The following is a 26957-nucleotide window of genomic DNA, read 5'->3' on the forward strand; positions in this document are numbered from 1 at the left end:
TGTAACTCACTTTACCGTTAAAGCAATATTTCATTTTTGTCATTAGGACGAGGTAATCTATCGATACAAGCCAATTTAAATTAGTTCTCACAGTCCCTTTAATGAGCATCATACTACCAGGCTACACAGGTAGACATTAAACATTCACGAACAAAAACATGCACATATGGAGCCCAAACTTCCTAAGTGAACATAAACGACGTTAGATTGGCTCCTAATTAGATATACGGAAGGATTTCGTCTCGCATGCTTCAATAATAGGTAAAATGCGAGGTCTCGCACTCTGCTGCGAAGACCCGTCTGATACGTATATATGAGCTGCTTCATCGTGCTGGCTGGTACAGCCTCTTTACTTACATCATAACGATGAAGTAGATCCGATCAAAATCTGCATACATTTCACTTGAATAAGCGAGGGACTCGCACTTCAAGCAGCGAAAAGAGCTTTCTTGCATGATTCTAGCACAATTTGTGTTCCGCGCCGCTTCTTAAGGTTGCAATGTCTGGTCAACTCAACATCGCGATGTTTGGTGCCGCAGCTACCTCAGCAACTAGCGTGAGCCAGGATAATCAGCCAATGGGCAGCCGCAGATCCGAGTTCGTCACAACACTCGTACGCAATGCGTCCTTGAATCAAGCCTGCAATCTCGTAACAGAGTGACTCTTAACGCACCCTATTTTGAACGAGAGCGTGACTTTTCCCAGAAATCTCGTCCTCAACCGAGCACGACGCTTTTCCCTTCCTCAGCACCCAACTAATCCGTCTCGTTTCTCTTCACGCGAGGAATGGGAGCAGGCCCCGCACCGTTCTCGGTGAACGACGTGCCTAAAGGCGGCGTAGTGACTGCCCAGCAGCGACCCGGTTACAGGCGCAGTCCTGACCAACCTTGCTCGCACGCGGCCTTGACGCGAACGGGCAATGCGCGCGCCCGATGGCTGCATATGATTATTGATTGTGCACGCATCGGCGACGAAGGGCCAGGGGACACCTCCGACGCGACACACGGCGTCTTTCTCCAGCTCTCTTTCGCCGCTTCTCGGGCGGGCGTTATCTCTCTCTCTCCCTCTCCTTCGAAGGGTGGATGGGGGAGAGAGGCTGCTTGGCTCCACTCACGCTCCACTTGACGCGTGGGCGACCGTCGGGCCGGCAACAGCACGCTTGACCAAGCATGACTCGGCTATAGGGAAGCGCACCTGAAGTTTGCTCCCACTGCACCAGCGCCACTTCTCCCCTGCCGGTCATTTTGGCGTTCCTGTCCGGGCACGTCGCGGGCGGAGCGCATTGAGCCAGCAGCCTGTCGACTGGTATGCGCGTGCTGCTCGCGCCGCTGACACTCTCTCTTTCATTGTGAGCACGTGCCGTCCTGCTCGCGGGCGCACAAAAGTGTTGTTGCCGCTCGCTGTGAATTCCGCGACGTTTTAAGAGTGGAGAAACTTGTGTCTGGGGCTGTCACAATAGTTCTCTGAACATCGACGGCCAAGGACTGCCCGTGTAATTCTACAGATTTCCTGGAGATGTCCTACATTCTTGGGGGAAAAAAATTTAATATTGGAAAATTGTAACGTACAGTAACGGAAATATTGAAGGTAATGGTCCACCCTTTCTATATGCAGCAAAATCTTAAATATTTTTCATCGCTCGTATCGAGCAGTTGACGATAGGAAAAACGTTAATACGAAAAAAAAATGCAAGCTTATCGATGGGAGATTGATTGCTATAGTGAAATCTTCCAGTATATGAAAAAAATGCGTTCATACACTTTTTCCTATTAAAAAATGTTTTTGTCCGGAATTGTTGGGTATGAAATGGATGAGAACGAGAAACGGCAGGCCTCGATAACTGCTATGGGCAGGGTGAAGTAAGCTTTTTCCTGTTGCTAAACACGTTTGGCATGTTGCACGCGTAATATTATTTCTGAGCAGTTTTTGCTGTAATTCACTAAGCATGCAGTGTTTAGTAAAGCTCGCGCTAACGAAACTCATTTATTTTGCCATTTTTTATTTTGGAGGCTGACAACAACAGCTAGCGGCGTTATGCAGACGCGTGTGAGGCAAGGTCAGTGATCGCCTCAATGTTCCGACTTGTGACGCCTGGCTCAATTTTCGAAGTTCCTTTACATGTAAAAAATTTCTACAAACAAAAATAATCAAAATGTTTGCTTGCACATGAATGAGCGTTTGCATATGAGCGATGGCTCTGCAAATAAATTGTTTTGGGGATGCGCGTGAGCTGTACTCGGCATTAAAATAAATATACCAACCGCTTATCTCCGTTGTAGCGATTGACCAAACTAGAGCATTTTTTCTCTTTGCCGTATATAGCAAGAAGCTGGTAGGCGCATTTCGTGAGTGTTTTCGTTTTTCTCCTCAGCCTCGCGTGTCGCCTTAAGACCACTTTATTTTAAGTTAAAATAAAAATTATTTCCATTATTCAGCGAAACACGTAACAAAATCCTTATTATTTGGCCAACAAACCTGCATGCACCTAACTGCTCAGCCACCCAACGAAATTGAGCATCTTGCGAAGATGACCGCGTCAAAAAAAAATGGTATTTACCTCGAATTCCACGTCTTAAATGACCTCGTCATTTACTTGCGATATACATTTCGCCGTTACGGTACCGGCTTTTTCGTCAACAGTCTGCTTCACGTAGTGGGCCTGATCCACTAGCAGTTCATTTTTCAAGTTTGCGCAGCGAAAAAAAAAATTCAATGTCCACTATTTCTTTTAACCTACATCTCAGAGCTTACTGCCGCGACAGAAAGAAATGCGAACAGCGCAGTGCCTAGACGCTCCGCTGTTGGAATTTATTTTCGTCACGCTTATACTTGGCTCGGAACACAAATACGCTAGAGACATCCTTGATACAATAATGTACCACTCTAGCGTCTTTTTGTTACTACCGAGATAAAAACGCATTGAAGATAAATTTCGACTGCGCAGCGCGTGGGCGCCGTGCTGTCCGCATTTTTTTCTAGCGCCCCTGTACATTTTGCTAATCCTCTGAAGCTCGTCAGCGTTCAAGCACGAGGGAAAAAGCTCGCGACTGCACAAAGAGATTTGCAGGCTGGCCAACACGTGCAAAGTACGTGCAGAACTGGCTTTTCTTCAGGAGAAAGCGCGCTGCTCGCGCAGCTACTCAATGGGAGGGAGACCGGTTTGCCCGGACAAAAGTGCGGAGTCGGCCGGAGAGGGCGCTTTTCAGTGGCGTCCGCAGCGCCCCCCTGCGAAGCTGCGGTCCCCTATAGACCCGCTCGTCGATACACCCAGTTGGCGACACCGCACCCGACCTGCTGGTTGCATCGACGGCAGATCGCTTGTCCGCTCGCGGGATGAGTTTGGGGCGACGTTGAGGGAAAGGCGTGGCCCCCGTCGCGTCTCACTTGAACCACCTTGATAGTTGCGTCTTACTTTTCTATTTTTTTCTCCTTTGGCGTGGGCGCCGTCCATTACGCAAGTTACACAGTTTGATGTTAATGGATATGGCGCATTCGCAGGTGCAGTAATATTATCCCGACCTACACATGTTCAAGCGAAGTAGCTGGTACTTTCATGGTAGCAATGATAAGAGCGCGTTTACTTTACTCATATTGTGACTTCTGGATTGAGTATAGTTCTACCTCGTTATAACGAACTGGTTTATAACGAAATAATGAGTATAACGAAAGAGTGAGGATTCCCTATGGAAGCTTGGTCAACACGGCCTATAGCGGAGCTGCGGCTATAACGAAGTAACCTCCAGGCCCCTTCAACTTCGTTGTAACGAGGGTTTTTTACGAGTCTTGCTGCAAGTAGCAGTCACAGGCAAAAGCCTAATCCACAGGACACCTAATACGGAGCCCGCTCCAGTTTTGAGTTCCTTATAGCACCCACGGCTTTTAAATGGTTGTCCAGCTACCATATTCCCCCCTTTGCGTACGCTAACTTCCAGGCTCGCGGGGTACTGAAAAAAACCGAAAAGTGAAGATAATTTGTACAATGGAGTACATTCTTATGACTGGATTGAGTTTTATAAATTGTTTAGTTGCCGCCGCGGTGGCTCAGTGGCTATGGTACTCGGCTGCTGACCCAAAAGACGCGGGTTCGATCCCGGCCGCGGCGGCTAGAATTTCTTTGGAGGAGAAATTCTAGAGGCCCGTGTACTGTGCGATGTCAGTGCACGTTAAAGAACCCCAGGTGGTCGAAATTTCCGGAGCCCTTCACTACGGCGTCTCTCATAGCCTTAGTCGCTTTGGGACGTTAAACCCCATAAAAAGAAAAAAAGTAAATTGTTTAGTTCGTTGGAACGAGGTTTTCATGTTTTGCCAGGCCGTCACACTTAATACAACATCAGAGGCACTAGCGGGTTTTATGCTGCACTCATGTCTCCTTTTACTGTCCGCGATCCGTTGCTAAGCGAACATCTTTACTGCCACCTTCTTCCTTCAGCTTATCCCACTTGTTTATGTGGGGTCACTGTTCCTAATCAATGCCCTCCAACTCTTCCTCTCCTAGGCTGTCATCACTGGCAGGTCTTTCTCTCGAAGACCTCTCTCGATTGTCTCCTCTTTAGCCGTGTCAGGGTGGTTTTCCCTTTGATGTTCATTTATTATACTCTTGCTCCATCATACATTTCGTCACTCTTCATCACATCACCAAACCAACGGAGCATAGACGCTCGTAGGTTCTCTCCTATGCTGGCCACCTTTACCGTATATATCCCTTATGTGGTCATTCCGCACTCGACCCAATCTGGTCACACCTCAGGACCCTCCAAGCATTCTCATCCCAGTCACTTCCATCCTTTCGATATTTCTTTTCTTCAGAGGAGCACAAGGACGCGTAATCTTTCTTTTCGGTGAAGGTAGGGGAAGGGAGACTTAGGAAGAAAAATAACTTATAAGAAGAGCAGCGCGACACACCATCGGCTTACAGTTAAAGAGAAACACCGCATGTCATTTATACTAATGTCTTCGCCTCTGAGCTACCATTCACGTTTGTATATGCAGGCTTCGCTACTAACATCAGCGCCTCCTCATACCCGAGACATTGTTGCATGAAGGCTGCCTATACATAATTCGAAAGTGACTTTCGAAGCTTAATAACCGGCCGGCTTTCTTGAGTTCGTTCACGGCTCTCTGTAAAGTAAAGGTACCTTTTGCGCACTCGAACAGGTATGCACAGAGGATAATTTAATCCAACAAAGTGTTGGTTCTAACGCGGTCAACAAAGCACAAACAGTAAGCTTGTTACGGGGCAAGCAATAACGGCTGCTTTCAATTACGATGCTACGAGAATCCTAGCATGTCCTCACGCAACCAATAAAGCAAAAAAGAAAAAGTACTGTTGTGAATGAGGAAGCCACCCATCCTCTGGATTCGGTGCCATAATCGAGAAGAAGGCGCATCCTTATGTCCTTGTCCGCTCAGACAAAACAGCAGCTGTTGCGAAAGTTGCACTGATAAACTTTCTACTTCGCTCGACAAAGTAGGAATATCGTGAAAGCACGAAAAACGGATAACCTCCATTCGACGTGCCCTGCTGGAGATCTAATGTGCACATTCTCCGGAGCCAGAACCAAGTCAGAGAAAGAAACGCCGTTAGGGAATAAACGCAAGGAATATTATCTTAGAGCGAAGCGCTGAAGTATCGTTGCATTCCATCACTTCACGGAAGCCTGTCGCTACATCGTGCTTCCGTCTGTATAGTCTTAGCTTTCCCTTTTTGCTTTTTCGTAATCACTTCACTCTCACGTGCCCTTTCGCGCTCCTGGAAACTCCGAAATTCCCGTAAAATCAGTATACGGGAAGTGTCGTGTCCGACGATCTTCCGTCCGCATGCAGACAAATCAACGCTGAGGATCAGTCCATTGGGGCCGACGCCTTATCACTCCGAAGCCCTCAATACGCAGTTCCGCGTCAAGTGTATTTAGTGCTAGCGCCTCTTTCTTCTACGACGAAAAATCGAGTAACCCCTTATATAACACACCGGTCGCGTACAGGCCGACCGATGGCGAGATCGCAAGCCAAACGGGCCGATAAGAAGTGAACGAGTGGTTATTCTGCCTTCGAATTTGTCCCTTCCTCGTTGACCTCCTTCGTGCTTGGGTCGTTGTGAGCGTGAAGAGAAGAGGAACCTTCGTGCCCTTTTTTTTTCTACTTCTCGTTAAAAAAAGAAAAAGAAAACCGGGTAGTATGGCATTCTCGCGCTGTCCCCTGGGCCGGATAGCACACATCGCGTAGGCCGAGAGGTCCGAATCCAAATGTCTTGGTGGCACGCTCAGCGTTTCCGGAAAACAAAAGGGAGGATATGTGGAAAAAAGATTATATCTCAAAAGTCGGCGCACCTCTGCACTCCGCGACGCGGTAATTTTAATACTCCTGTCGCACGGCCAGTTTCAATTGGCAATCGAGTCGAGGGCCTTCGAGATTTTCGATCGCCATCGAACTCGAGGGAGTTGCGGTCCAGCTACACGGCAAATCTCGATGGCCATTGAAATGGTTCTCGCGTCTTACACCAAGCTCGTGTGGCGCCACAATCGCTACGTTCGGTTTCGCATAAATAACAAAGATATTTTTATAAAACTATAACTAAATGTTGAAATGCACTTTTTTTTGCAGTCATAAGTCGCGAGTAAATAGTTGATAATAACTGAGACATTTAGCATTGCGGAGACGTACTAATGTAGATGTATACCTGTTTATTTTTTATTGGATGCCTTCTGCGCATGCGCAGTGGCAGGGGCGGGGCCAGGTGGCGCAGGTGGGGCAGGTGCACATGCGCAACCGGCGTCCGGCAAACTGGTGCATGTCTGCGCTCGTACGTCTCGGCTATGCAAAGAGCCTCCAATGATTAGTTACGACAAAAGAAAAGGTGAAGGAAATGTTTCATTCTCGGTGCGTACCTGAACCGCACCGTGAGTGAAGGGATGAAAGATGAAATGAAGGAAGGAAGAATAAAAGAGGTGCCGTAGCGGAGGGCTCGGGATAAATTTAGACCACCCATGGGGTTGTTTTACCTGCACTGACATCGGGCATCACTGGGGCGTCATTTCGCATTCCACCTCCGCCGGCCGAGGTGCGATCGCGCGACTTCGCATGATGATGATAATGACATTCTGCCCGGCCACGAGCCAAGATTTGAGAGGGATCTTACACCCGAAGTTGATGCGGCCAAACAAGCAAATTTGGCGCCTGATAAGGACGGAAGACGTTGTGATCTGTTTCCATTTCCTCTTTTTTGTTAAACTACCGAGTTACGCCGTTTGCCAGGTGACCCGGGTCGCGCTATGATATCAATCGGTTAGGCAGCGCCATGTCTTATCACCTGGCGCTCCTAACGTAACCTAACCTAAACACGTATGCGTTAGGAGCGCTTAGCGCTACGTGTCCCTGGAAAGCCGGTTACGAGAGCACCCGCTCTGGAATTTTCGAGACCTGGAGCAACACCAGATCTCACGGTACGTGCAGACCTGCCCTCAAAAAAAAAAAAAAAAAAAAAAAAACCATAACAGAACCATACGTGACCTACACAGAAACTTTCAGTTTCGTTTTTCAGGTTCTTTCTTTACGGTGTTTTTTATTTTATTTTGTTTTCTTCAGCCAAGACACACTTGCTGACCCTGTCGTGCAACTAGCAGGGTCACTTACACAAGGAAACGAGCGGTCCAGAGCGCGAAGCTATGGGGTGTGTACAAACAGTCCGACTAGTCGGCGACGACAGGTACGGGCACCTTAGCCTGAAAGAAAGAAAAACGAAAACAGAAAGCACTTTCCCAGCTGGAAAAGAGTGGTGTCCTCAAAGCTGCCCCCTCTCAGCGCGACAGAGGCCTGCAATTTCTCCTCGCGACCTGATGGGCGTTCGGGACCGGAAGACGCAGAAGAAGAAGAAATTGCGTACACCATTACAGCTGGCCCCGGGAGACCATTAGGGCGTCCAGGTATAAGGACGCGGACAGCCGCTTTTCCGCTGACCCTTCGCCACTCCTCGTTGTTGTGAGCACACGCGTAGAGGGTACTTTCAATATAAGGGCACCACCGTTCGGAACCTATCCTCCCCCCTCCGCTCCGATATAACATCGAGCCGCCGCATTGTTCACGCAACGCGAGCCGACACTCGTTCCTGCATTATATCAGCCGGTTCTGCTCGTACCTCATTTTTATGGTCGTCCACCAGGCTTTCTTTCTTTTATTGCTTAACTTGCCGCTGATTTGTGGAGATGCCATCCGCAGGACATTGTGATTGATTCTTATCTGATCGCCCGACGTCCCATGTATAATAACGCTAACGACGCGCAATGTTTTTAAAGCGGCCTCGTATGGGTCGACGTTACTTGGCGCTCTCCGGAAACAGTTGAGTAACCTAATTTTCTTTTCTTCAAGGAAAGTGCGTTAAGGCGGATAACTAGGATGACCTCTTTGAGGAGCTGCAACAAAGCACAGGTTTTCTGTAGACTCCATCTGAACGTTACAAAATCTCAGTTCGTGGCCCAAAAAGTACAGAACTGTTTTCAGTAAGCTGCACGAAGCAGCACTGGTGACAAAAGAATTTGTCGCCATTGCTTTGTCGGCACCCCCCCCCTCCCACACACACACATACAGACACACACGCACACACGCACGCACATCGGGGGGAGGGGGGTGACAATATCTTCTTAAATGTTCATTTGTCAAATATCTGCCAGTATATATTTACGTCGTTCCCCGGTTAATACTGGAAGCAACCCAGTTTATTTAGTGCGGTTTATTTCTTACTGCAAGAAAAGTTCTCCTCAGCAAAATAAACGTATTGGCCTCGCGGAGAACTTGTTCAAGTCTTCCAATATTTCGGAACAAATCTTCTTTCTACTAAAGCCTCACAGCACATTTACTGATGCGCATCAATAAAGTATTTCGTTACGTCGACCAAGATGCAGAAAAACTCGCAAGAGCTGCCGGGTTCGCCTCCCGAAAAGTTGGTTCCCACTTTTAACATGACGGAATTTACTACAGCGCAAAAAGGTTCACGGAGACGCGTGGACGGGAAAGCGCTTGCACTGATCACTGCCCCCAACTCCCTACATTGTGTTTCCACTTAAAATACGAGTTGCACAGTTGCTTGTTTTACCTGTGTTCGTGAATGAAAACTCGGAAAGGTTATCTCTCCCGATCTCCTTGAAATGCACTTATAACTTCGAAGCGGCCAATTAAAATTCATTATGACGGCGTCAAACTGTTCTTCTTTCTGAACGCTTGATGATAGATTGAATATAGGTTGTTGTGACCAATCTCACTGTCCTTGTCGGCTGCAGCCGTCAGACGCGGCAATATCGAGACATTGGGATAAACAAACAGTTCTCCTTTTAGTTCCCATTCGCACATGGGGCTGAATACTTTTGGAGCTTAACCTGCATCAAACTGCCTTTGTTTCAGATAAGCTTACTCTGAAGAGTGCAAAATAATGCAGGCTTAGATTAATATTTCTCTTAACAGCGCCATCTAGAGGTTGAAAGGGGAAAAAAAATAAGCCTCCGTGAGCAAAAACAGGGTCATCGAAAAACAACCCCACCATCAGAAGAACATGACAGAAGTCCGTACTGTTCACTGTCGTCTTTCCCCACTGCGATCAACATTCCCTTTGAGACCCAGTAGCTAGAGAAAACAAGAAAGCAAGAGAAAAAAAAGAGACCACCTTTTAGGCGTCGTCAACTCCGCGGCTCGCGAACAAAAGCGCGCGTGCTACCGAAATGGTTTAGCGGAGACTGAGTGACCCGCTTACGGGGCGAAACCTTTTCAGCGAACTCTTGTTTGCCAGGGCGCGACAGCCGAAGCGTTGTGACGCAGGCCGTCAAGACGGCGTGCGAATTTCTCTCTCGGCATTGACGAGAGAGAGCTTTGGGGGAAGGGAAAGTCACACGGTTCGCGAGATCGTGATTGCAGGACCAAGGAGGAGCTGCAGCAACTACGCAGAGCCAGGTCTGCTCGAAAGAAAACTCGTCGACAACGCGGGCGACCGTGTAAGTGCGGCCCCGAAAATGATGGAGCGAAAAGCAGGTTTTGTTTTGGTTCCGGGTACGCGACCGTGTCCGCTCGGGCCCGACCGGAAGCGGCCGGAAGTGAGCGTGACGGACTGAATAAGCACACAGGTATACAAATGTATATATACGCGCAATGGCGCATATAAAGGGCTGCCATTTTTGGGCGAGGGGGAAAATAGAGAGGGCGCTACAGCGGCTGCTCTGACCTGCGGAAGTTAGGATGAGGAGGAGCTTTCTACGCATCGCTGCGCGAACGGGGTTTTGACGGGCCCTAAAACAGCGGTAACCGCTTCCAACTTCACCCTCGCAGTGAAGTGCCTAGTTTAAGCGGCGTCTTATCTGCGGCAAACAGCTTGTTCCAGTATCTGTGTCAGGTTGATCGGTCTCGTTACCGCATATGACACGCTGTCTTTGAACAAGCTGGCTGTCTATCTGTGACGGGGTTGTTTTTTGCTTTGGAAGCAAGCACATCGTTCGCGTAACTTAAAGAACCATAGACACTTATTTTAGTTGCGTGTTTTTTCTTCCAGATGATGTGTTAGACATTAGAACAACCGGATCACCATGTGGTATTCGTCTATGACCGCTAAATAATATGCAGTTGAATTTCTTCGCTCATGCTATTTCGGTTTCATCAGCCCAACGATGGCTGACATGTAGTCGGACTTAAGGTCATGTGAGGGACGAAAAAGATTGCGATGTAAACGCTGGTACGAAGTTTTAATTCCCTACAACACTTAAACCAGCCTGACCCAAGAGCTGGAACTCCAACAGACGACGTAGCAGCAGTCATATTGCTGTTTTTTTTTTTTTTCGTGGCTCACGTGACCTAAAGACCAACTACACGTGACAGCCATAGTTGGGTTGAAACACATCATCTGAAGGAAGAAAACAGGTAAGCAAAACTTAGATGTCTACATTCCTAAACGTGTGCACAGATGGTCTATAACTCAGCCTTTCTGAATGTATTCTGTCGCGCTATCAGCTTCAACGCGCAAACTGTGGTAGGAGCTCAGTTCACTAATCAGTGCAAACCGAGCGGTGCAGGGAAGTTACGCATTTAACTGCTGACGAAAAGAGCATGCATGCTTGATACTCTGTATGAAGACGGACTGACTTGCTTTGAAGCGGAAACTTAAGCATGCTCTACTGCGAACACTTTGCAGGTTGTGTTGAGCGGGATGGTATAGCGTCGTTCTTAAATATACAGAGACGACCGCAGACCTGATCACAACTGATGTCGAACTGAGTGCTGGCTGGGTCTCATATGCAATACTTCTATTATTCCGATGCTTCGGAAATGGGATATGACATTTTTCACTCTGCACAGGTGCGGAGCGCCGCGTGTGCTGAGGAGGTACGACCAGGTCTCACTAAGGAACAAAGACAACCTGACACCAAGTTTAGACATGCGGGCAGCGATAGCTCTTTTTTATTATTATTATTTTTGGTATCATCATCACCACCGCGTTAAGCTTCACCATCATCTGAATCGAGTCCATTGCTGGACACAACGGGATCTCCCAAAGAACTAGAATTATTGATGTTTTGCCCGGCCTGCGGTGATGTTGTTTCAGCGAATTTCCTGTAGTCTCATTTTATGTTACTCTCGGCAGATGTCAATTGCGTTTCCTTTCTGTTTGCAAATACAACTGAACCTCGTTATAACGAAGTTGAGGGGGCCCGACGTTTACTTCGTTATAGCCGTAGCTTCGTTGTAGCCCGTGTCGACCGAGCTTCCAAGGGAAATCGTCATTCCTTCGTTATACCCATTATTTCGTTAAAAAGCATTTCTTTCTAACGAGGTTCGATTGCATTCTGACACTCTAGTATGCACCATCAGGCCATAGTCACAACGCGTCCTGAACATGTCAACGGCAATATACGTCTACGCTAGTACGTTTCCGTTGTGCTAATGCTCTATTATCTGGGCGGACCTGGTAGTTGTTTATTCGCTGTCCAATACGTCTCATTTACACGGCAAAGCGTGCAGGGCTTTTAAAAGCACGCAATAAATCACTGTTCTCGTGAGAGCGGCACGTCTACCCTACATAGTTGATCACCGTAGTCGCCATTGTGGGCGTGACACCGTTACACGTTGTAACAAAGGCATCATCGATGAAGAAAGAATCAAACAGCAGAGTCAATAGCGCGAGCCAGCGGCGAAACAAATACGATCCCCTTTTTTGTTCCGGGTACACGACTGTGTGTCGCTTTTTACTCTAGGTGCTACGTTCGAAAAGAGAGCGAAAGGGGTGACGAAAGAAGTTGTTCGCGGCGCAGTCTTTTCGTTCTCGGTGAGCTGTCGCTTTCTACGGAGTGCAACGCGGCCGACCCCGCTGTGATTGCGGAGAAAGTGAGACCGGAAGTGTAACGAACCGGAGCTGTCGGCGCGAGCTGCGCAGCGAAGCGCATGCTACCAGGACTCGAGAGTGAGTGAAAGAGAGAGAGAGAGAAAGACAGCTGTGTGTACGTGTCAGTGGGAAACTGCTGACCCCCACTGTTCAACTTCCGTAGAGCTTGTTGTCGCGATCTCTGCTGTCATCGTGCCTGTTTCCATGCCTGCATTACCGCGCGCTCTCGACCCCGTAAAATACGTGTCTTCGCCCCCGTTGCCCCTCAGCTATCTCGAGTGCTGCGATTAGTGTCGCGCGAGCAGGTAATGAGATCGTTGCGCCCCCTGCTCGGCAGCTTGCTCGAAGGGTGACCTGACCTTTAGCGGCGTTGAAAGCGGAAGTGCAGGTGTGCAATCGGCCCAACGCACTCAGTTTGTGACCTCCATCAATACAAAGTTACTTGCATGACTTTTTGAAATGCTAGGCAGTTTCAGGCTGTCCTAATCGATGAACCGTTAGCCAGAGAGTTAAACTTCGTTATAACCAAGTTGAAGGGGCGCTAAATGTGTTTCCTCGTAGCCATTGTTTCGTTGTATCCGCAGGGAATCTTACCTTACGTATCCGAAGCAAGTGAATCTCTTCGTTATATCCGATACTTCGTTGTATGCCGTTTCATTATAAAGGAGATTAATTTCTCTCAATCTGAGCCTAATCAAAGGACAGTCGGAGTCTTAAGCACTCAAAACGAAGGAACAAAATTTACGCAGCATTTTTACTGCCTTCTCTGAGAAGCTGTATCAATCGCTAAAACGAAGAGTTCAGTTAATCGCGCTGTCACTAGCTCGCTTCTTTTACGACGGTAGAAAAGAAACTCTTCCCTGATCAAGCCTTGAAAGGATCTCCAAAATGTCTGCTTCCTATCTTATTCTTGCTGAGCTGAATAATGTTTCTGGGGCATCGACAGAGTTTCCTAGGCTATGTAGGTTCTTTCATTAAACATTAATCGAAACACCTCCCCATACAACAGCTGAATAGCCACTCACAGCGGAGGGTTCACCGCGGCGCTTAAACAATTGGCATTCAGCAAGTGCACTGCTCACGTAACGCGCGCTCGAGCCGGTCGGGGCGCGAACGACTTCGGCACAGGTCACCCTTTCGCGATAACCGGAGCAACTGCACGCCGGCGACACGGAAAGAAGCATCGGAGGCTTAGCCTTGCCGAAGAAAAGGGAAAGAAAGAAAGAAGCGAAGAAAGAAAGAACAGAAAGAAAGAAACGTGCCGATAGATATAGTTGACCGGTTACGCATGCCGGCGTTCCATGGGTCGCCGTGAGAACAGAGCGCTCCATCATCGCTCCGCCGACACGTGTCCCGTGAACCGCGAAGGATTTTTCGGTTTTAAAGCACGCCCCCTCGACCCCAACGGGTAAGCTTCGACTGCCCCTATATACGCAGTTCCATTTTTTTTTTATCTCCAATATTTTACACCCCCCTTCCCTACTGGTGTATTTCTTGTATTTTCTGACGGCGTGCCTCTGAAAGGCACGTTGTTCACCTCGCCGTGGTACAGTTTCTGTCATTGGTCCGATTTCTCGTTTCTGCTCGGCCGCACACGGTCACGAGGAAACTGTAGACCCAGCCGCATGCGTCGGCGGCGATGCGTTCTCTTCAGGCAATGATTCTACGCCGTGTGCCGTTCCTGAAGGAATCCGCGGATTATTTCAGGCATCAGCGATTCCCCACCAGTCTGATGACACCCTTCTCATTTGTGTGCGGTTTAAAGAGAGTGACGATGAGGGCTCGAGTGCACTGGAGTGTGCCACAGAACGGAGCGCAGAACGGGGAGTAATATAGGATGCATGCGTTGAAAAGAAGGGCTTTACGCATCGAAGCTGACGTGCCGTTTCTGACACTTCTGCCGTGACCTTAATGCTCAAGCTACTTGGGCTTTTGTTGGCAAGCGCAGTGGATTCGCTTTTGCACCTGTCTACGCTTGGGTTTGCCTGCGTATACAAAATCGAACGAGCCTGTACCCCTTTCGGTCAAATACAGCAGCCTCACGCTGGATGTTTGCACAGAAATGCTTGTATTTGATCCACAAATACTGCATCCTCTTTTGTTGGGTGAAACTCACCGCGCCTGATACGAGGCGAAAGCGTGGGAAGTTTGTAGCGTTCGAAGAGAGAATTTAATATACCTCCTCAGGACCCGAGACTTTTTTCAATATGAGTACCTGTAATGAGTCTGGTTTTGAAAGTGCACATCATGCGACCGTTTTATGTGTCACCAGTGTGACTTGTACCTGAAACGGCAAACTGCTCATAAACAGTTTTATACATATCCATGTTGTCCCTGCACCGGAACGAAGTGCGAATGTCCGTTTTTCCCATGTGCGGGAATTCGAGGGTTTTAGATAATCGTCATTTGCTCAACCAATGAATCCGCGCCACTGCTCTCATTCAATGCGAATGTATTCCTTTGTACATGAACTTTTCGACTATGGTGGGCACAAAATGGTGTCGGCGCAAGACGGCGTTAGTGTTCCTAACAAGGTGCCGTAAAGACAGTAGCGAGGACACTTTTTCCTTCGACTGTAAAATCAGCGGGATGAACTACACCTCTACAACACTGAATGCGACACTTAAAAGGCTCTCTCGAGAGCACAAATGGGGCTTTCAACGCCCCAAGAATGCTTAGCCATCGCCTGTTTTCTTTTACGACGGAGAGAATGCATTCTCTCGGTCGTGTGATTTTTTGCATTCGGCGCCATGGATCTGTTCCGTTCTTCCTATACTCAGGTTGAGATGGAGAAGACTTACTTTCCGGTGCTCGACTGTAGCGTTCGGCAGCAGCTCGATGCCGATACCGATAGTCACATCGAGCACCCATATACCGGTGGTGGACAAGGAGCAGCTCAGCCCTCGCGCTAGGCGCACCCATCCACCACACCAGCTATAGAACTCTTAACAGAAGGGAGTAAAACAGGAGTAAGCTGCTCTCCTTAGCGCACTCCCTTATATAAAAGGGAGCACTATAGAGGACAGCTTACTCCATTTTAACTCCCAAGTAAGTGTATTTGCGTTTAAAGTGTACAATCAACGAAGCATAAAGACGTATAGGCTATCGCGGACACACACTTTACCTTGACGTGAGGTGTGTTTCAAGGCGCACAAAGACACAACCGCCGTTCGATGACCGACACTGACCGCCCTATAAACGTCAGCGCAGCAACCGCAAAACACGCCTGGCTCCTTCGAACCAAGACGAAGAGGAAAAACCGAATCACAGTATCCAAGCCAGCCGTGTGTATATAATACCTTCACCCCACGAAGACAGAGAGACCCAGTTCTCTTCCATCTAAGTGTGTTCAACGTTAGACACGCCGCATGTCGTTGTTGCATCCTCTGTATTTCTCCAACCATGTCATCCTCTATTCGTCGACGCCGCACACGCACAACTTTTCCCGCGACGCGCGACAGGCACCTGTCTTGTAACTCTCCCATTCCTTCCCTTTGCTCGCTTCGCAAAACCCAGCAACGTCGTACACGCGCCTCGACTCCAGGAAAGAAGAGACAGAGAGAGAGAGAGAGAGAGAGAGAGTCCGCGCCGTTCCTCGACACACACGATGCATATATACGTGCAACATAATTCTCAAGAGCATGCACGCGGCCTTCCAGATAGATTCAGATTTCTTCCCCTCCCCCGCCCCCTTTCTTCTTTTTTGGCTAAGCTCGGCTTCTTGAGCCGTCCGCACCGCGCCGAGGAGTGGGGGGCCGATATAGGACGGTTGGCTGGCTGTCGGTGAGGCCGCGGCGCGCCAATACTGTAAACAGTCTGTCGAAGTTCTAGGTCAGCAGCGCGATCCCTCGCCGGCCGCCGGCGGCGGCGTTGCCGCTGCTTCTGCGTTGCTCAACTGGGGGAGGCGATACGATCGAACTGCCCGTAGCAGCAAGAAGCTGCAGGAAGCCCCGTTCGCCCGGAGGGAGGGGGTGTGGGGAAGGAGCCCGGTCTGTTCGTCACGAGCCCCGTTCCTCGCCCCATCGTTAGGAACGGCGCGCGCGTGACAATTGGCCCCGACCGAAGGCGTCGGTGCCGCTTCTCGGCCCTCCCCGTCCGCCCGCTCCGCGCGCTTCTCAGCGGTGCCAACAGCCTTTTCGCACGCTCCGTCGAGCCTCTTATTTGTATATTGCTTTTTTTTTTTTCAGACGCCTTGGAGTAACTACTCGTACTTCGTTCTTTGACGCTTTCTTTATTCCTTCCTTTCTCTCTGGACTAGTGGACACTGCTGTATACCACAAACTAGGCGGACGTCGTGTTAGAGGGCCTCCCAGTGTGTGTACGAGGTGAGTACTACGCAGGCTCACGCCGTACTACTTTGCTCGCGACCGCCGGTCGACCCAGAAAGATCTTTTTGATATAGTTGCGCTAGGAGGGGACGAGAGCGCGCCGTGACCTCCGGAGGCCCTTTGAATACTTCATAATGCGCCCCCTCTTTGATGCGTCTATGCGTGAGGACCGCGATAGTAAAGGAGCAGTATGGCGCGGACGCCGCTAACGGCTTAACCGCTCGGATATATAGCGTGCCAGGTGGAGCAGATCCGCTGCGCTCTCACGGGTTCACGGATATAGTACGCTGACCGCCACGCACAATGAACGTCCTCGGCCTTGTCCATTTCGAACTCCAGCTGTGGCAATATATTCCACTGCCTGACGACGCCATTATGCAATGCCTGTACATCGGCTTACAATTACAGTGACGTTGATGGTTGGACGTAGTGTCCTGGAGCTGGTTGCTCCATAAAGCCAGGATGCCGGGTGTAATACTCAATAAAGAAGGAGTCGAAATGTCTTCGATGAACTGAAGCAGCATTATTGCTTTATTAACGGCAACTACGTGTACTCATACACACCTATTGTGGTCACATGTTTCTCCCTGAAGGGCATACCGTGCGTTATATTATGTAAGACGCTTTATAAGTGCGATCTCTTTGATGTTCACATTGTGTTACTGGGTATTAGTTTATACACACAAATATTCCACTAGCAGGCCCGTAGGCGCTGCTGGCTACCTCTCCTTGTGCGACTTGATCTTATCACAGTGCGTAGCTCGCAGTTTACTTATCTTTCAAGCTGATCTACTGCGTACAGTTCAACTTCCTCTACTCGCTTCCTACGCGCGCCAACAAAACGCCTACAAGCCACACCTAATAATCAGCCGCTACCGTATCCACTCCTCGATATGATACCGGGACAGTTCCCAGGCCGTACGAGTACCCACTCCTGGGGCTATTAACCCCCGCGGTGACCCCAATTTCCCGCTGCGTAAAAGCGAGCGAGCCGAGGTAGGAAGTAACTTCCGGTAACTTCCGGCTGACCGAGGCCTCACCGGCGTCTATGCTCTCGAAGCTTCCGAGGGTGCGCCCCGCGTCCACACGGCGCTGTAGATAGATAGCTGGGAGCGGGCCCGGCGCAATCAGTGAGCGGCTCTATAGGACGCGCGCCTGCACGCTCCCACGCTCGTTCATCCAGCGCGTCGTCCGCTCAGCGGGGTGTTTGAAATTCAAATTGCGAGGGGAAACCGGTACGCGGGAGGCGGAGTGTTCCGTGATGAGACTGAGTAGTGTGCGCGACGTGAAAGAAAGTAGGAGGGCGAGAGAGAACCGCAAGGCGAGCCCAGCGCGTTAGTTGAGGGGAGGGCGAAAGTGTGCTACACTGTCGGCGGTGATGTCATGTTGTCGAGATTGCGTAGATACGGGACGACGTAGAAAAGCAGGAGGAAAACAAAAAAAAGAAAAACAAATAGCGCGTAAAGAGTATGCCCTGATGCGTCCACACCTCAGTGGGGCTTTAATCTGGAGAGAATGACAGGCGCGGCGTCCTGCGCATGCGCACGGGGTGATGGGAGCGTCAGAGTTGGCGGGGCGCCGAACGCGGTCTCCGCGAACTGGGAAGGCGCGGCGCTGAGATGCGCGTGTCGTGGACGCCTTCATCTTAATCAGGGTTTCGCATGAATGACATCTTTTCTCACCGCCCCACAGTTTTGGCTTGTTTTTACTTTTTGTCGTTAATTCCCCTCTCCTATCCCGCGGTGCAGCTTCAGGTAGCTAGGTGTGCTCATCCTTTGCCTCGTCTTTTTTTGCGTGCGTCTGTTCGCAGTCTTTTATTTTGCTGTTGACAACTATTATGAGCGGTGACAGGAGTGCCAAGATGAGCTGATACTCAGTCGCTGTATGAGAGTATAGAGCACTGAAGTGACCGTATGGGTACGGCGGTGTCGGGGGTCAGTTGGGGCGTGGCCGGGGGTTGGTCGACTTCGAGAGAGTTTAATTTTGAGAGCTGACATTTCCGACGACATCGATGACGACGGCGTGCGTGGGGTGAAAAAAGATGCGGCGTCTGCAGAAACGAGGTCACCCCTTCCGCCATGTCAGAGGTGCAAGCACTTTGCGACAAGCATGTCACACGCTAAGCTGGGAACCTGCCTTGTTTTCTGTTTTGACGTTCGTCGTTTAGATTATTAGCTGAGGGAGAACACACACGCTCATGCCTAACCGCGTTTAACAATACCAGCGATGCTGAACTCATAGGATCTGTTGTGGAAAGAGCATGAGATGTGAGTGGTGCGTTCTGTGGATGTGTTCTGTTGCACACAATCGAACATCTAACAGCTTGGACGTGTTCTACAATCTGGTTATACCGGATAGGCGTAGTATAATAAACATCGCGCATCGTTTACAATGAGTTAATAAAAACGAGCAACCGGTCTGACCGCCCTGTCTGCCCTTGCTTTGCTGATTCTTCCAGCGGCTCAAGGCAGTTTCGCGTGGAGGGACAACAATAAGATTCGTCGGTGTAATATATGGAAGTGTATGAGAATCCTGAGACGCCACAGCTGACGAAGTTAGCCTGGCAGCAGACTCAAGTCATCGTCACGTATTCCAATACTCAAGGAGCGCTACCACAGAGAAATCTCACGTCATCGCCAGGTCAGGTACTTCAATATCCCAGTGGCTTTACCTCATCGTAAAAGTTTACAAGACTGAGATTTTTTTTTTTTTTCATTTATGTCGGAAGAACGCGAAGTTACGTAAATAGAAAAATAAACAAGACTTTTTTCAGATTCCGAACGGGGAAAGGTACTTCACGAAATGTTATGCGACATATAATTTCAGCGACCTATATTATCATACAGTCCCCTAAGCGTGGGTAAATGCTAACAACATTGACTCTGCAGGCTTTCTAGAAATAGGAGTGAACACGAATGCTAGCGCTGGCTGTCCAAACCCTCGTTTCTTTGCATCTATGCCAACATTAATTCCTTTTATTATGCCTTTTCACGCGAAAAGATCAAATAAAACACTTTAATTTGTCCTTCTTACTTGTTGGATCCAAAATCAGCATAATTATTAGTTTGAGGTGAGAAAAGAATGTCGATTCATATGTTGAAAAATGGCGGAATCGTAAGGATGGAATCTTCGTTTTTTCGGTACCCTATGCAGTCCATCCGTTCCGACGAAGAAACCACGTCGTTCGCCACAAAGAACCCATCATCCAAAACGGCAGCTCCCCCGGTCTATAAAGGCAGTGCTGAGAATAGCTGGTAACTGGGTCCAGATCGCAAAGCGCTGCTCTGTATCACATTCGCTCCCGAGTACACCCGTCCGCCTCAAGAGGGAAGCCACCGATCAGGGTCAGGCAGTCATCGCATCCAGGAACCGCCGTGACAAACGAATCAATCAGACGTCGCCGGCTCCTTAACCGATCGCTGTCTGCGGGCGCCTGCAGTCTTTCGGCACGCCGCGACTCTGGATCGAGCGGAGGAGTGAACGAGGTACGTTCCTGACGAGGCGTTGTAAGGCTATGAAGACGACCTGAACTTGACAGGCACGGACGCCGCAGCGGCCTGTTGGCGCCTGCCGACGGCAACAGGCTGGCACCTTCGGGAACCTCGAAGGCCTGACGGCCTCCGCAATGAAGAATCCTGTTTGAGCAAGCCTCGAGCATCGTGAAAGTCGGTTAATAGAACCCGAAGACGGAACGCGAAGGTAACAATGTCAGAACAAGAGCCTCTCCGATGTTTGGTCCCCCTCAACGAAGAAAAGGTAACTTAAGGTGCTTGTACGTAACTGAACACTAGTGTATAGGTTTTAAAACGGTTATAAAACGGAGCGTTGGTGACATTGCATTATTGTACAGTCGTGGTGAAAAGTTTACGAGATGCGTGTTCCTGAAAAAAAAAAAAAAAAGAATCGTTATGCGCTGGCATGCAAATCCATTCACTGGAAAGCTTGGAAGTGCGCGGAAACATATACATGCTCCATCCGGTGGCGCCAATATCAATTGTTTTGGTAGCTAGGCAACGCAGAAATATTTTTTTTTTTTTCTGTGAGCACGCATTTTGTAAACGTTTGTCCACGGCCGAACAACCCCAGTTAAAACAGTTTGAAAGGAACGACTTTTTTTTTTTCATGGCATTTCATGAGTCCAACATGGAAGACAGCAAACTTATTAAAGTTCTAATCGTTACTCATATTTGTGCAAACTTTCATCCGGTTACTCAACTCCACAGAGATGTCCCGCTTGCTGTTTTTAAACTTTAAACCTCCTCCGTATTTTCATCATAGTTAATCTATTCCTCTGTTGCAGCAGAGATTTCAGATCGTGGAAAGAAGCAGGTGTCATTCCGTCATGCGCCATATGTCATAAACGGCTCTTCGTTTACGGTTACAACAGCACACCTCGCAAGCTCTCGAACCCGGAATCTTTGTACAACGTCCATTGGGCCCTAATGACAGGCTTAGCAGTAGGAACCACATACGACCATATACAGAAAGCAGCCAATAAATAACGCCTCCTCCACATCCCCGTTACGATTCCAGCCTTCGAAATAACAATCTTGCGTTTCTAGTAGTGGCAAAAGTTTGCCTTCTCAAGGTGTCAAGTTGCATTTTGATGGAAGAATATGTCTATACCACCTGAAAACTAGCACTTACTCTTCTTAGAAATGCATAACTGGTGGCTGAGACTTCAATTTCTTGGGGCGATGCAAGTTTAGGCTGGCAGAATAGCGCAACACATGTAGTAAGCACAAGGACGTAAATACTCCTCAGAACGGCCTAACGTTTTCCGGAAGAAGTGTCAGTTCAGTGACAGCACTAGTACAGAGGAAGGACGACGGATAGCGAACTGAAGAATATCTGATTTCCCTTGCCCACGGCCAGCGACAAGGAACTTAGAAAGAGAAAAGACTAAAATTGATCATTTTCTTCTTTCTTTATTTTACAGTGTAACGGTACACTGCTCTTACATTCAAATCTAGCGATTGTAAACAGCTTTCAAGTACGTTCACACATGTTCACGTTACCGAGCATACGTTTGTGCCTATCGTGTGCAGCTCATGCGGCCGAGGAATGCGCATGAAGGGGGACCCCCATTAGCGGTACGCCAACGCCGGAGGAGGAGGAGCGGTGAATTCGTGGCAAGCGCGTCGTTTGGCGGCGGCGTCGCCGGTTGGCCTACATCTCCCCCGTGCGCGCGCGGTCTCGCCTCAAAGACGCGCTCCTTCCGATGACGAGCTCTCGTTGCCGCCGGGACCTTCCTCTTCGCTCGCTTCTCTCTGCACGGATAATGTATCTTTCCTCCACTTCCTTTCTTTCTTTCTTTGCTTTTCTTTTCTGCCGTTAGAGAGCATAACTTCACCCAACGAAGAATTTTTTAAAAGAAAAAAGGCAGCCCCACTATCATTTTCACCAGCTCGGATGGTCCAAATAGACCAAGGCAGGAAAAACGTGACTGCCTAGAAATAAAAAAAAAAAATCACAGGAGACGGACAGACCGAGGCACGAGTTTAGCTGCATGTGTGGTATGGCGTTTAAAGGAAACCTATTCTGTTTTCGTGCATCGAGGATGGACGAACTGTTAATTCGAGCGAGATTCGGTCGTAGCGCTGTGCGGGGAAAGGCAGTCAGCTTGTTCACAAGTATAGCGTTCTCAGCTTTCACAACGCTGAGAGTATACGTACAAGTGCTCGCAGAGGCCGTTCACGTCATTATTTCCAAGCAAGCTTACTTTCAACGTCAACTGAATGAGCGTGTTTGCTGGTAAGCGCACTCTCTGGCGTAGAATTACGACAAAGTGGATACATTCAAGCATATGAAGAACAGACTGCGCAAAGTGCAGAAGTCGATGCCTTTCGTCGTAAAGGGCGGCAAAACATCCAATACGACATAGAAGGATTCAGTGTAGAGTCGCCTCTATTTTCGCAGTCAGTTGAAGTGCTCGGACGTCCGGGGGCTTTGATGTGGTCTCGTTGTAAAACTCCTTTCAAGTGAAAAGTTCCTACTTCTCTGTAATATCGCATAATAATACCTGCCATGAAAATATAATTATAATAATTACAACACATGTCATGCCAGGGTAACTATTACCTTTGCGCGTGTTTAACAATGACTCAGTGAAACGAACAGCAGCTTTGCAGCCAGTTATAACAGCTGACAATGATGAATGGTGACCTTTACTTCAAATAGCTCTCAAACCTCACACTTTACTGCTGTTATTCAGTGTTCCGTCACCTCAAAACCAGCGCTTTATGTAATTTTGTGCTTACTAAACCTTACTTTTCGCCGTAGGTATATACGTAACGACGTAACGTTTAAGCTTTCTGTGCACTTTGCACGGAAACCAAAAGATGCACTGCTGTGATTCGGCGTTCTATGACCTCAAGACAAACGCTTTGTGCAATTCTGTAGTTACTAAAACCTTACTATTCGCCGTAGGTATATACGACGTAATGCTTAAGCTTTCCGCGTGCTTAGCGCGGCCACCCAAAAGATGTCGTGTTTCGGTGTTCTGTGGACTAAAAGCCAGAGCTTTATGTAATTGTGTACTTACTAAACCTTACTTTTCACTCTAGGTATATACGTAACGACGTAATGCTTAAGCTTTCCGTGCGCTTTGCGCGGCCACCAAAACAGCATGCTGACGTATGCGCGCGACGACCCGTTACAGCCTCTACAAATCTCGCGTGATGAATCGCGCAGAACACGAGTCAAGAACGAATCAAGAGACGAAAGGTCGTTCCGCGAGGAAAACGAAGAAGGCGGCGGCGTGAGGTCATCGGGCGTGCAGTTTGTTGCGGGCGACGCATTTGGGACAGCGGCCTTGAACGTCGACCACCAAGGGGCGCGCGCACACCAGGACGTAATCACCACGCAGTCTGCAGCGGCAGCATTTGCTGCGTGCGTGTGCAGGCGCGCAGCCGTGCAGTATACGTAAGAACACGGAAAACCTGAAAACCGGATCGATGCTCCCTTCAAGTGCCATAGCGACCGTCTCTTTCTTTTGTCTTTCTTTCGTTCATTATCCTTTCAGCTCCTCCTGCCGGTGGTATGCTATGCGCGTCACATCTAAGCAAAGAAGGTGTCGGCATGCAAGTGCAATGCGCGCTGTGCTGTTTGCGATAGCTGTTTTTAACGCGATAGCTTTAAATGCTCTGTTTCTCAGCAAATTCGGCATCGGCATTGTGAGCAAAAAATCAAGAACATGGCTCTGGCAGTTGGCCCCCAGAGAGCAACCTAGGAGGCAGATGGGTCGCCCAGGTCACGTGACCTTGTGGCGTCATCACAGGCTATCCAACGGAGAGTGAGGAAACTGCCCACCGTGGCAGGTGGCAATTAAATTAATGATTGGTCGCTCGGTAAGAGCAACCTGGGCCATACAAGGCCCAACGCTGGGAGCTCCTGCCATCGCGGGGCAGTGGCGCATCGCTTAACAGCTGCATCACTGCTCCAGGAGGAGTATGAGGACTCTCAGGGGTCTATGAATGTAAAGTAGAGAATGACCTTCTGCATATGTGAGGATTAACCCATTATGCTATCACGTCATGCCCTTAAGGCGGAGCTTAAGTGTACCCTCAAAATTTTGTTTTTACAAGTCCACGAGAGGCTCTGTGAGATGGGTAATGTCAGAAAGTAAATAGTCAAAAGGATAGCCGGTTCTACAACGCGAAACATTAAAGACGACGCGAAGACTGCGGGGCACAAGCGATGGCGGCAAACTGCTTGGGCAATAAGGAAAACTGGGGTCGAAGGATAATTCAAAAACAGTTACATTAGAGTTTTCAGGAACTGACAGGGAAGCCAGAGGTATTAGTATGTTGTGAGCGGCTATAGGCGCGGTATAAGCACAGGTGGGCTTGTTTTCGTAATGCTGTAGTAAAGGAACATCTTCGGTTAGTTGCCTCAAAGATAAGCTATGTTATACAGGGCCAGTGGTATTATATTATGATTACGTGACATCACGAATGTATTTTGGACGAAATTTTCGTTGAGCTTTGCGCCTGTGAGAAAAAGTGAATATACTTCCATCTAGAAAAAATGCATTGCCTTGGCATTTAAAATACTGGTTTCGATCGATGTTGCGTGATTTTGTTTGTTTTTTTGCGACCCCTGTACTGCGTAAATTGTGTGGCACACACAATTTACATAGCTGCTTATGACATAGACCGAAATAACGTATAAGTACCTTTTTCATTACTTTTGGGTTAATAATTCATGCCCTGCTGTACTTGTAATTTTTGCTTTTTTTTTTGTAACCGCTGTCTGTTCTAATGCCTGCTCCGTCGAACACAAATAAACGCAGTGATTTCTATAATCGTTTCCGTGCCTTACTTTTTTGGGACAAGTACAAAACTTGCACTCTAAGCAAGCAGATCCGGAGCTCCTACATAAGCCGATATTGTGACGCTAATATTTGCATAGCGAAGGAGGCTGGAACCTCAGTACGAGAACGCTATCAACTGTGATCGCGTTCCGCATGTGTAAAAAAAAGAAATCTAGAGAGCAAAGAGCCATAGGAGGACTTCAGAATGCTTTATAGTGGACGGCAGAAATGTTTAATTTCGTGCGTACCCAGTTTTCTGCAGCTGTTTCTTTGAAGCTGTTTTTGAAGTGAGTGAAATTAATGGGAGGTTTGTATTCATTGAGACATCAGCCCACGTGAATTGCCACTTTTGTTTTTGTCGATCTTTTTATACATTTTTAACCTAATGCAGGTTTTCCTCGAAGTTTTGGAGGCCTGCATTTCGCCTCTATGATCCCCGATATACATTTTCACATACGCCTACGCGCACACACAAAACATCGCGACAATCAAATCATGCAATCGACTCGATGTGCAGACACATAAACAGAAATCCCGAAGGCAAAGTGAAAGAATCGGTAGCATGAAAAAGTTATCAGCTTGTACGTTGCTTGAAGACATCCATGGTGCCAATTTCGCCATCTACTGAAAGAGTACAAACGTTGGCAAACGAGCCAAGAGACGTTTGTCTTGTTACACATGGCTCCCTGCACTGAGGAAGTGGACAGCATAGATGTCCATGACGCGTTGGTGTGCCTAGCTTTCTAGTTACTGGTCTTCACAATCGCATTTCGCGTGCAGAACGTGAAAACTTCGACTTAGCTCCTTTTCATCACTGCATGTATGTACAGAGCGCAATGTATCCACCCCAAAACGTATCGGATGGTTCTTAGTTTCACACGCTTCGTCGAGCCGTGGCCGGACGTGTCGGGCACGCGTACTCACCGCAGAAGACCTGCATCCAGCCACAGATGTGGAACACGGTCGACGAATGGAACACGAAGAACAGCAGCATGCAGCAGATGCACAACAAGACCATGACCACCGATAATCCGACGAACACAGTGGCCGCGCGGAAAGCCGCCGACGGGATCGAGCTGAAGTCGTCCAGGCGGCCCTGGCAGGTCACGTCTTGGCCGTCCTGGATCAGGTGACAGTACTGCCACAGGCCAAAGTGGCCCGTGCCGCGAGATTCCTTGGTGTCTCCGAGCCAGTGCGGCTGGATGAACACCACCACGTTGATGATGGCGAAGCAGATGGTGAACACGGCCCACAGAACGCCGATGGCCTTCGAGTTGCGCATGTAGTTTGCCTGGTACAGGTTCAGTTCGCTCGCGTACTCGTACTTGGGCTCCATCGCGCCTGCTTCCACCGCTTTAGGCTTAAGCGCCGCCGTCTCGCTGCCGGTCACCGTCCTCCGTTCCTCACGTCGCCGGTGACACGCACCACACTCTAGGACGACCGCGCGTAGTCGTCGCCTTCCTTCACCGCCACTGCCTCATCGCACACAACCCGGACAGCGGCGAATCTCCTCCGGCCGCACCACCGCAGGTCGCGCACAAGTCAACAAGCAAGAGGAGGAGGCCCCGTGGTTCTTTTCACGCAGCGGATCCGGACCGCACAGATGACGGCGGCTGCGGTGGTGGCACGCTGGCGAAACTGGGAGGGCGGACAGCTGGGGCCGAGACACCGCACCGAAGTGAACGCACACTCGGAATTAAACGCACCACCGCCGACGCCACTACGCTCGCCGTGCGGCACAAGGGAGGGAGAGGAGAAGGTGCATGCCGCCAGCGAGGAGGCGAGAAACCCCCTCAATATGGCGGCTCTTCGCTGGAGGCTGGCTTCTCCGTCCAGGAGGACTGGTTTGGCCAGTTACCCTTTCCGCCGTCGTTCACGTTTGCAGCCGCAGCGGCCGCTGCTCAGGCGCTCAGGCTTTTGTTGCTTGCGGACCAAGGAGGTTATAGTATATACCTCCTTTCCACGG

The 26957-nt window shown here is 49.0% G+C and overlaps 1 protein-coding gene across 1 annotated transcript in view; it reads right to left on the bottom strand.

The window, feature by feature from the left end:
- Positions 1-26753, bottom strand: part of Tmhs (Tetraspan membrane protein in hair cell stereocilia) — a 131798-nt gene extending 105045 nt beyond the window's left edge. The window contains exon 1 of the mRNA XM_089570263.1: positions 25916-26753. Coding sequence (XP_089426389.1) covers positions 25916-26327 — 412 coding nt within the window. The 5' untranslated portion in view covers positions 26328-26753. The remainder of the gene's footprint in view (positions 1-25915) is intronic.
- Between the last annotated feature and the right edge of the window lie 204 nt (positions 26754-26957).

Source organism: Amblyomma mixtum, chromosome 2 (assembly GCF_055824585.1).
Source record: "Amblyomma mixtum isolate Tamu chromosome 2, ASM5582458v1, whole genome shotgun sequence".
NCBI classification, from domain to species: domain Eukaryota; kingdom Metazoa; phylum Arthropoda; class Arachnida; order Ixodida; family Ixodidae; genus Amblyomma; species Amblyomma mixtum.